General features: G+C 31.9%; 1 protein-coding gene across 1 annotated transcript in view; it reads left to right on the top strand.

Annotated features, from left to right (window-relative positions):
• LOC143195283 (transducin beta-like protein 2) overlaps positions 1-12,477 on the top strand; it is a 253,458-nt gene that overhangs the window by 221,221 nt on the left and 19,760 nt on the right. The window contains exon 5 of the mRNA XM_076402325.1: positions 6,746-6,932. Within this exon, the coding sequence (XP_076258440.1) occupies positions 6,746-6,932 (187 nt within the window). The remainder of the gene's footprint in view (positions 1-6,745; positions 6,933-12,477) is intronic.

The following is a 12,477-nucleotide window of genomic DNA, read 5'->3' as shown; positions in this document are numbered from 1 at the left end:
TCAGTAGCAAAGTACCTTTGGATCCATTTTATTTGTTTATTATTATTGGTTCCAGCAGACCAGCATTTTATACAGGGTCACTTTCTTTGGAAATAAAAATTTATTTTCTGTATAGTAGTGGGTATAGAAGGTTATACACGCCATTGCCTTTGCAGATAGCGTGCTGTATTGATGCTGACCGTTGAAACCTGCGATATAATTGGAGACCGAGGTAGGAGACTTTCTCCAAAACTTGTACCATACGATTGCCCGGTTAAGTAGAACCACTCAGTATGTCATGTATGTCACACTAATCTGAAAGCATGCTGTATATGCTAATCACTATCTCTTCTAACCAACGGCCCATTAGAAAGGTTTTTATATATTCAGACAGAGACCAGGTAGCGGCAACAAAATGTGATCAAACACTGCCCGACCATCTGCCAAAAAGACCCAAAATACTGCCATAAAGCTATAAAAATACATATATTATAAAAAGTTTGGGCAACTATTAGAATTGTATAAACATAATTAAAAATTTTGCTCATTTTGCTCGTTGCTCTGACATCCTGAACACTTAGTGTCAATGCTATATTTGCAACAACTTGTAAAACTTCTTCGAGATTTAACGACAATCTTTTCGCATATTATGGCCTTGCGTAATAGACTTTTCGTTACCCGTAACGATTTATTTAAAAAATGGCTCGATTTCGTTTTGTTTCAGCAAATATTTAGAGGTTTCACTGATAATTAACATGGAAACCGAGCATCAAATTTTTTTTATGTTCTTTAACATCATTTTTAGAAAATAATTATTATCATTTATTAAATTTAATAAGCATTTATTGAGAAAAGCTGGTATTACTACCTGTAGATTTTTCTTCTCCATTATTCATTAGAGTTAATAACAATGATAGTTAATACAATACCCAATTACTAGTTGTATAAACATAAACAAAACTTTTATATATAAATCATCTGGACATAGATAGATGATGATGATGACACCACTTTATTAAATTTCTTTTACAAGACCTATTAGTATTTAATAGACAAACAAATGCCTAGAACATTTTTAGATCGTTGTCTTCATCCTCAAGTTTTTTTCGTAGGGCAGTTCTTCCATCCAAGAGCCAAAGTATCTAAAGAATTCACTCAACCTTCCTTAGGCTTAAGCAAACTAATGCAATTTGTGTCTTTGGATTTGTTCTTTGATTGTTTACTGATTATTACCTCCTAATGGAATAACTTCATTTTTAATACGATTTCAGAAGGAGTCAGAATTTGATTTAAACATGACATTTTTAATTGCTTTGATATGAGATGTAACAGTTTATACGGCTTATTATTTTGGTAATATATGCTTTCACTTTAACGGTCACTATATTCTTTGGTTGGGTTGAGTAACTGGTTAAGATTTATAACACCATTTGTCAATACTTTAATGATTTCTTCATTTATTCTCAGCCTGTATAGGTTTACAATGAGAACAAAGAAGGAAAAGAGGATTAGAACTCCATAACATCTGTCTCAAAATGCTAATTAGAACGTAATAGCAGCTTGGATAATTGTTATAAGTAGGATGTACTTCACTGTTCCTGAGCTTCATTTAAATTATTCAATTGATATTGGTAGATCTCAGAAAGTAGAGCAGATTTAATACGCTTAGGAAAAACATTAGAAAATGAGCTTACTGAAAAATGTCATGTTAAAGCCTCACTGACCTGGCTTCAATTTTATGTGTCATTTCGTCGAAGTCTAAACCAGGCTCTATCGATTTCAACATATGAATATTGATTTCGACGTCTTAGAATTCGTGATATTAGATTTTAGACATTGTTCGATGAAATCATCAATGTGCATCGCTATCAACTGTAATTGATGCGTTTGAATGGAAGGCAGCGCAAAAAAACAATCGAAATATGAGCGAAAACAAAACAATGTTATTATTTAACATGAAAACGCTCGACCATGTTACAAAAGGGAAGTGGTACCCCACTCTCCGTTTTTTCCAGACCTTCCCCCTTTTGATTACTACTTGTTTCGACATATGAGTAATTACGTCTCTGAGCAGAACTTCACTTCTTATGAAGATACAAAAGAATGGATTGATTGGTGGATAGCCACAGTGAATAGATACACCGTTCTTTCGAATAAAACGCTTTGCATCGATTTTTCACAATGAAACTTTAAATTTTAAAAAATCCTTTAAAAATTCAATTCAAAAATCTAGTAGCGTTATAATTTTATAAACAAAACTATTTTTATTTTACAATTACTTATATGTAATGATAACGATCAATTACTGAATAAATCGTACTTTCAATATAAACAAATTCTAAGTAAATTTCATAACAATTAATATAAAAAATTAAGTAGCAACAATATTCCTTGCAAAAAATTCGAGACACAAAAACAAGAAATGCATTTAACAGACAAAATTAATAATAAAATTACTCTCGACTATCTGCAGGAACATTGTCTCTTGAGTCGTGATTGATTTTTTGTTTGCCATTACCAGTATTAGGCGAAAGTCGCAGGTAAAAGTTGCAGATAATTCAATTAAAAATTGCGGTTTCCAAAATGTAGCTTCAAAACTGACTGACGATGGCCAAATCGGTACCGCAAAGCTTTCGATAAAATTTGGTTTTCTGATTTGCGAAAAAAAAAAACGAATTCTGGATGTTACAATAACTTCAGCAAGACTAAAATGAAACAAATTAAAAAAGGATTTTACTATTTTTCGGGTAACGTCCCAATTATGTTATTTCATGAACTAAAATAATCTTTTTAATATCAGTAGCAATAAAGTGCACATGTATTTTTAAAATTAGAGGGTCAATTTCTTTATTTTATGTTACTTCTTTGCATGTAACTAATTTCTGTTACTAGAACTTGTAACAAATAATTTGATATCAAAGTGGTGATTTAGTTTGTAGCTAGTTGTAATGATTTAAAATAAGATTTGGAGTTCGGCTGCTAACTATACCTGGAGTGCAATTACCAGTACAACCAGATTTAACAATTAATGAAGTAGGCTTAAGAATAAAATACACAACGTCGTTAAATATTTCGAAAATATTACCGGAAAAATCATATTCTCATTTGAAAAATCTATTCTGAGTAGAAATAACGGAAAACTTTTCTACGTTGTGCTTGTCAGTGCACCCTTAAATGTTGTTAATTTGTTGAACATAGTGAATTCTAATATTGCTTGTCCAGCTAATATTAATTTATGGAACAGAGATGAGCATGGGAATCATAATAACGAGGAAGATATCGACAGTAAGGACGACGAGGACTTTCCCATTAAGATTAGAAATATAGTGATTGACATACACAAGAACCTAATTCTGGGGAAACATGGCATGCGCACAAGGATTTGAATTTGCAATGTTGCGAGTTCATGCAAATTATACGTACATTTGAAGAATATAATATAATTAGAATAAATTATATTGAATTCAGAAAGTAATCTAATATTTCTTTTGAGACTCTTGTTCAGTTAAACATATTCGATACATTTTTCATCTGCTATAATATAAAAAATTAATATAAGAAACTTTTATAAAAATCTTTTATATTATTTCAAACGCTAAATTTATCCTTTTAATATCAGTAGGAATAAAGTGTATATGTATTTTTAAAATAAAGGGATCAATTTCTTTATCCTCTACTACTTCTTTGCATATAACAAGTTTCTGTTACTATAACTTGCAACAAATAATTTGATGGCAAAGTGGTGATTTGGTTTGTAGCTAGTTGTAATGATTTAAAATGGAGTTTTAATTTGGAGTTTGGCTACTATCTATATATGGAGAGCAATTACTAGCACAACCAGAATTAACAATTAATGAGGTAGACTTAAATATAAAATAAAACACACGTCGTTGAAAATATTTTGGAAATATTACCAGAAAAATCATATGCTCATTTGAAAAATCTGTTCTGAGTAGAAAGCTGGAGAAATAACGAATAACATATCTAGCTTGTGCTTGTCAGTGCACCCTTGAATGTTGTTAACTTGTTGAACATAGTGAATTCCAACATTGCTTGTCCAGCTAATATTAATTTATGGAACAGAGATGATCGTGGGAATCATAATAACGAGGAAGATATCGACACTAAGGACGATGAGGACTTTCCCATTAAGGTTAGAAATATAGTAACTGGCATACACAAGAATCTAATTCTGGAGAATCATGGCATGGGCACAAGGATTTGAATTTGCAACGTTGCAAGTTCATGCAAATTATACGTACATTTGAAGAATATAATATAAATAGAATAATTATCTTTATTTCATAAATTAACCTAATTGACTCTTGTTGAGTTAAACATTTTCGATGTATTTTTCATCTACTATAATATAAAAAATGTAATATAAGAATCTATATAAAAATATTTTATTTTGAAAACAAAAAAGAGAAAATAAAACAATATGTAATTATTTATCAATATATAAACATTACAATAACAAACCAAAGTTATAGTTCTTGTAAATTATTCGTATATTTGAAGAGTAATATATTATAGTCTCTAATTCACAAATTAACCTAAAATCTCACTAGAAACTCAAGTTGATATATAATGTCTAAATTATTTAACCTTTTATATACATAATTACCTTTTATATACATAATTAATTTTAAAAGAAAAAATAAAATAAAACAACATGTAAGGTAATAAATACAATTTATTTATCGATTTATAAAAACGGAGGTATCCATTTATCTTTAAAATTACTCAATAATAAATTCCTTCATTGTTTACTCATGGAATCTCTTCGATATGTAAAAACAGCATGTAAACTCGTCTCTCAATTCATTCAATAAAAGCAAGGAATGCAATTCAAATGGATATGCATTAGCCTTGTGCGTAGAATATACACGTATACATTAATTGCTGTATTCTTTTTTTACTTCATATTTTCTTTCATTTACTATGATTAACATAAAATCTTCTTTCTTGGGGCTTATATAACACACATCCTGTTTTTTTGACTGCATTTGCCTATAGTTTGACACTTGTAGCGTCATTTTTATGTTTTGTTCATCCTACATTGGAATCTTAGCATCTAGTTTGGCTGCTGTCATATGTTTATATGAGTTTAATAACTCTAACCTCTCACCCTTTGATACACTCTTGTAAATTCCTGATTGATTTTGTTCCAATTTACAAGTGGTAATGATTTTACCAAAATAGGAACTCCTAATCTTAAAAATCTTCAAGCAAGCCAAACTTCAGTGTTTCTTCAATTTTTCAGTTTTAATGCTATGGAATGACTATATTATCAACGAGCTATGATTATGATTTATACTCTTATCTATACTTTTATCTTACTTTCGCAAGGTAAACTTTGCCTAAAATATAATGAATTTGGTATAGAATTGAATACAGCTTGCAAAATTAAAATAAAAATTGAATTGATACGCACTTAGATGTAATTTAATACACCAGAACAGCTCGAGGAAGTCGTACTCAAGCTAACTCGTGATATTCAGTCTGCTCACGAATCTGCCACAGTCAAAATTTCATCACAACCCAGCCGTGGAAAAACAACCTTCCCGCTTCTCTTAAACGTGAAATTCGCATCAAAAACGGTTTATGCAGATTAGCTCGATGCACCCTTGATACTGCAGATAAAAGGGAGGCGAACAGAGCATGCAAGGAGGTAAGGCCGTCTCGACTTGGCGAGCAATGAAATGGAACTCATTTCTCGCGGACCAAAGACTGGATGGCCCCTTTCCCTTCTGGCGTGTCTCCAAATACCTCGTGGGGAAGACGCACAATGTTACCCCCCCCCTGAAATCAGCGGTTACAGGAAATTTCGCAGTCACTGACCAAGAAAAAGTCGAGCTCCTTGCAGAGACCTACGAAGCTCAAATGAAATGCCTCCCACCCGCAGAGAACACTAAAGCTAAAGACAATGACACTTCCCGAAGTTTACCTTTAATCAGAATTATCACAAATTAGTTAGGATTCTTAGTAGGTTAGGATTCTCCAAAAATAGCCAGTAGCTTGACATGCTAGCTATACAAGTTTTTACCTTTAACAAGCTTTACAATGAGCTGAAAGAAAAAAAAATCATACACAGATATGTTACGTCTGTGTAAATTTCGGGCACAGACTTTGAAAGTCAATGTTAATCACCAAATAAGGCAGACTAAAAATGCAGATTATTTTTTCTAATTAAAAAAATATTTATTCCTGTTGAAAAATTTGTTTAGTTTCTTATAAATATATGTATGTTATATGTATTGATCCTTTCTACTAATATTACGTTTATTATTTAAATCACTTATATAACGTTCATTAATAAAAATGTCTTGATAATGAGAACTACATTTGGTTTCAATTAGTTAGTAGTTAGCGCCTGCGTAAACTATAATATTTCTTGACACAACAGCCTCTTAGTCTATTTAAAACATTGCCACTCTAAAATAAAGTAGCTTTACAATTACAATATATATATATATATATATATATATATATATATATATATAGATTCGCAGCTATATATATATATATATATATATATATATATATATATATATATATATATATGCATTCGAGCAAATAAATAGTTTCGAAAACAATTATTTATCTAATTGCTAATGGAGTACCAACATTGTATTATTGGATATGACATTCCTAAAGAACAAAGCTCTTTTAAGAATCCTCCATAAAGACATTCTTTTTATACAATTATTGCGTTATTAATATTGATAATTTTCCATTGTTTTTCACATTTATTTATTTTCAGGCTCACAATAGCGATATAATTGGCTTGGACATTGCCAGCAATGGGAAATTTATAATGACTTGCTCCAACAAGACTGATATGATCATATGGGATCTAAAGGGCGAAAAACTGGCAGTCTTGGACACGTTTCTCATGAACACCACTTGTGCCAAAATATCTCCATGTGGAAGGTTTATTGTTGCATCAGGTACGATATAAATATTTTAAACATTCTGAAGAGAGGATTTATATAAGGCCTACAAATCGATCTGTCGTCAGGGTCATACAATACATTCATTTAAATAATTCTATTACTTCTTTACATATGGCACTACTTTTACTCCAAAGTTAAATAACCTATTTCATTGTATTAGATAGAAACAACTATTTCAATAAATATATGTTCACCTAAAAAACGCATTAAAAATTAGGTACAACTTGCAAAAGTCCCGTTACCCTTTTGATTGCTTTTAACTTTACTCAAATAAAAGATAAGTAAGTTTGGTTTTCATAAAAAGTTTATTTGGTCTTGGAAAAATTATATCGACTAAACGGTGACCGCGATTCACACGAATATTGAAATATTACAACTATTGGATACCATCAGAACAGGACACAGACTCAAAAGAATCAAACCATCTGATCTTGTGTAGTGTTGTGTAGTGAGGTGCATATATTAAAATTTCAGCAATGATATGTATAAACATTATTTCACCAGAGACTGAGATAGGGCCGATGGGTCCTCCTAGTTATATACCTAGATTTAAGTTATCATACATATCATATCAAGACAAAGGTTAGTTACAGTATATACTAGTTACAATATATTAATTAAATAATGATAAAAATAAAGTTTCTAAAAATTTTTGATATGTTTTGGCAGAAGATATTTTCAAATCAAACAACAAAAATAATTAATGTTGAAAACGCAATTCTCTGATGATTAGCATCTGTATACAATGAATAACTCAATAATACTAAATGAAAAACTGTTGCCTCCCTCCTAAAAAACGGCCACATGAATATATGTTGTCCGTATTCCGTCTGGACAGCTTATAGTTACTATCAAATTGCCCTTCTTGGTAAGATCTTCGAAATGGCACTGTTTCTACCCAAATTTCTATGCCGTACCTCTACGGTATGGTTAACAAACTAAGCTTACTATAACTTGCCTTTGACAGCCTGAACTGCAAGCTTCTATCCTAATTCCAGTAGCCTAGGTTAATTCACAGTAACTTCAGTTCGTCTTTGGTAGCCTTACATTTTGAACTGTGATGCTTATGCCGAAAATTCATGGACTAGGGGTGTTTTCCAAAGTTTGAATGTTTCTATCTTGGAATAGTTTATGGCTAGGGGTCAAGATCATCCTCTATCCACTTTTTCAACTTCACTTTTTCCAACTTCAACTGTGATTCTTCTGACCGAACTCCGCATAACTATACGAAGGAACACTTCGTGTAACTGAGGAATGATTACCTATTCATCGTCAACCTGTCTTCTTTTATTCATAATTAATTTGACTCCGATTAATAGCGATTGCGCTAGCTATAAAATAGCAAAGGGTTTTAATCACAAATTTTAATGTATATGAAAACATGTTTTATTTTATGGAAAGAAGAATGGATTCTTATATATTAGAACGCAGACCAACCCGTCTCACTCTTTCACCATTCAGACAATTTTAAAATTGATTGCCGCAATAGTCAGGGCTGTATTCAGCATTAGATAACAGATATATATCGAAACCATGAAATTTAACAGTCATGATTGGTTGTTTAACTGTTGACATCGATACTTCACATTTTTACCAATACATAAAGCTGATTAAAATACATGCAAGCACCTAACCTAAATCAAGCACACCATTATGAAATATTTTTTTTAATCTGAATAATGGTACTAATGTATATTTGTGTCATTTGTTTTTTTCAAAACCATTCATAAAATTAGATGTTAATATTATTTCTACTAAAACTAACTGAATTACACTAATTTGTTAGCAGGTCAATAGAAAACATATTTACACATTTTGTTATAAAATAAGCATTAATATATTTTCCATTAATATAGTCTTTGACATCATTTAATGTTATTGACAATGAAAAGGTGTAAATTGATATTTAGTTATGTTTTTAAGCATTTTAATATTAGAATAACATAAAATTACTTAAGACTATTTTGCTAGGCTTAATGAAGGTCTTTATGGTAATTTGAAAAATCAGTTTTGTCAATAATGATAATATAATTACGACTCGCAATGAATCAGACGAATGTAGGTTAGATCCCAAGATATTTTTATAATTATGGATTTATTTTCTCGATCATATTATAGTTTTTTATTCTTGGTGAATTAATTATACTGAAACATTTTTAAACAATCAACTGATGATTTATGAAACGCAATATAGAAACTTTTTTCATTGTCTAATATTTTCGAGGAATTATGCTAAATGTTAAATGATAAAAATAAAGCACGCTATTTGTATTAAACAAAATGTTATTATATATAACTTATTATCAGCAAGAGTACTGACTAAACTATCATGGCAGATAATCTACTACAGATTTAAAAGTTATTACTCCCATTTGGTTGTACACTAATACTATTTCGATGTACTTAACACCATCACTGTGAATTTGAGTGTGTTACCAGTTTTAGAGGAATATAACCGGACAATCCCCGGCCTAACACATAGTTGGCGCTACTAGAATTACATCCATATGTTTTTTAGTTAACTCTAACCCTCAAAAGACGCGTATATAAATTTGACAGCTATCGGATCATTAGTTTTTGAATTATAGTATTTTGAGAGATGCAAATTTTGTTATTGTGAAAAAAAAATGGACAAAAAGGAATTTCGCGTGTTGATAAAATATTGATTTTTGAAGGGAAACAATACAGTTGAAGCAAAAACTTGGCTTGATGCCGAGTTTCTGGACACTGCCCCAGGAAAATCAACCATCAACGATTGGTATGCTGAGTTTAAATGTGGTAAAATGAGCACCGAAGACGGTGAACGCAGTGGACGCTCAAATGAGGTTGTTACCGACGAAAACATTAAAAAAATCCACAAAATGATTTCGAATGACCGTAAATTGAAATTAAATGAAATAGCAGACACTCTAAGATATCAATTGAACGTGTACATCATATCATTCACGAATATTTGGGTATGAGACAACACTGTGCAAATCGGGTGCCGCGCGAGCTCATTTTTGATCAAAACAACGAGTTGATGATTCGGAGCAATGTTTGAAGATGATCAAGCGTAATTAACCCGTGTTTTTGCCTTGATATGTGACAACGATGAAATATGGCTCCATCATTTCACTCCGAAATCCAATCGACAGTCATCCGAATGGACTGCACACGATGAACCCGCTCCAAAACGATGAACGATGAACCCGCTCGCGTGGGAAAACGCTGTCGGCTGGCAAGTTTATGGCGTCTGTATTTTGGGATGTACATGGAATAATTTTCATTTACTATCTTGCAAAAGGAGAGACAATCAACAGCGACTATTACATAGCGTTATTGGACGAAATCGCCGAAAAACTGCCGCATTTGAAGAACAAGAAAGTGCTGCTTCACCAAGACAATGCACCGTGTCACAAGTCAGTGAAAACGATGGCAAAAATTCATGAATTGGGATTCGAATTGCTTCCTCATCCACCGTATTCTCCTGTTCAAATTTTCGTCGAATAAAGAGGTGATCTCCGAAACTGAGGCCTATTTTGAAGTAAAGGACAAATCGTACTACAAAAATGTTCGAACAAAAACTATCGAAAAGTTGGAGGGTCGCTATAATCAGTGCATCGCCCTTGAAGGGAATTATGTTGAATAAAAAAAACTAATTTTGTCATAAAAAATGTGTTTTGCTATGGTAAGCCGGGTTGACCTGTTACTTTGAGTTGACTTTTGAGTTGACCTGTTACTCTGTATTACTTCATAAAGGGCGTAGTATGGAGCATCGACTAAAGGACACACTATTTTGTTGTGGACTTGTTTTTATTGTTTGGTTCCATAAATGAATTCCCTAGGATTTGTCCTACGCCTACGTATTGATTCAAACAGAAATATTTTATTGTTCAGCAACATTTGTATTCTATTAAGGTGTATTTGAAGCCTGGAAGGTTTTTATTTATTACAAAACAAAACAAACCCCTATCTTAACGTCTATTTTTAGACATCTCTCTTGTTAGGCAATTTAGACTTTACACAAGCACATATAGATGGCCACATTTCCTCGTATAGGCCGTAACCAAGACCGTATTAGTTGCGTCCTTGAGGAACGACCACAGGGATGGACGTCGTAAAAGTGTTTGATGAGTTTCAGAATCAGATTTCATCAAATCAAACAATAAAAGTAATGAATGAGTGAAAATAAAACTAAGAAAACAAAAAAATTACACAACAAAAGCCGCAACTTTAAGAAATTGAATTGCCTAAAATGTGGAGCCATCGATGTTCATTGACGTGACATTACTGCAAAACCTTGGATTTAATTGATGGGTAAACAGTTATCGGCGATGACAACGTACAAAAAAATATATATACGACCCGAAGACTCGCAAATTGCACCAAGCTAGTTTTCACAACTGATTATTGAGTCACATCAGCTGATATTTGTCGTGTTATTAAAAGACGCTTACGAGACTTTGATTTGCGTACACATGTTATTTACACTAATAAGAGATAAGCGTATATCAGGCCCAAATTACGCTAATTGTTTGCTAAGTCCGTTTAATACGCATTTACATGATTGCTTATGTAACGAACCTTTATTTTTCTAGTGTTAATAGAGATTTAATTATTATTTAATTGTGTGAAAATTTTTACGGGTAAAAGTAATCCATGTTTTTTATCATTTCTTTTTTTATATCTAAATTGGTTGTTCTTCTTTGCGAAAATAAATATTTTGTCGCTGTTTGTAATTAAATATTTGTATTAATGTAATTGTATATTTCAATAATTGTTCAGCCCTTGCGTATTTATTTAATGTAATAATTTTATTTCTCATTATAAGCATTATAATGGGTTAGGGAAATATTTGGATGTGTTTGGAACTTTATGAATGGAAATACTAGCCAATGGTCATTTCGATTGTTAATATTTTGCCACTTTTCCTCTTAATATCATAATTGTTATCATTGCAGATTTGTGTGGATATAAGTTATATTTTGTGAAAGGGTATTAAACAAAAAAAACTCTTATTTTACTTAAATAAACTGCTTTATTTTACGGATAGAAGAAGCGACTGGTTGACGGGCGATCTAAAGCAACACTAGGGGTAAAAACAGGTAAAAATAGAAATCATCCCAACGTCTATTCACAATTCTCAGCAGATGACCCTCTTCAGACCACAGTACTCGTATAACATCTCCCTCCTAAAGAAAATACCACTGGCATGGACGTGGTTGTTGTCTCGTCTGAACAGCTTATAGTTTTTGTAAAAATTATTTTTAACCATCGATTATATCTTCGTCCGCCAGTTTATCCGAACGCGACTTCTACCCAAATTTCCATTGTATCCATTGTTGATCAAAGCTCGTCGCCTCTTTCGTCTGCTTCAATCACTTATTCACTGCTTTAACACTTAGCATCATCTTCCTTGGCGACAATGCAAAGTGTAGAACCGCTTATAAAGCTTCTTCAGGCTTCGCGTATTAATGTCTCATGTGAGCCAATATTTATTAACTATTCGTTTCAATAATGGCTTGATTTCGTATCCTTTCAGTAACGATTCACAAAA

This window comes from Rhynchophorus ferrugineus, unplaced genomic scaffold (genome assembly GCF_030347505.1).
Source record: "Rhynchophorus ferrugineus isolate W39M unplaced genomic scaffold, kcgeb_rfMv2 rfM1, whole genome shotgun sequence".
NCBI lineage: Eukaryota > Metazoa > Arthropoda > Insecta > Coleoptera > Curculionidae > Rhynchophorus > Rhynchophorus ferrugineus.
The sequence above is the reverse complement of the archived record's forward strand: the minus strand, read 5'-3'. Positions and strand labels throughout refer to the sequence as shown.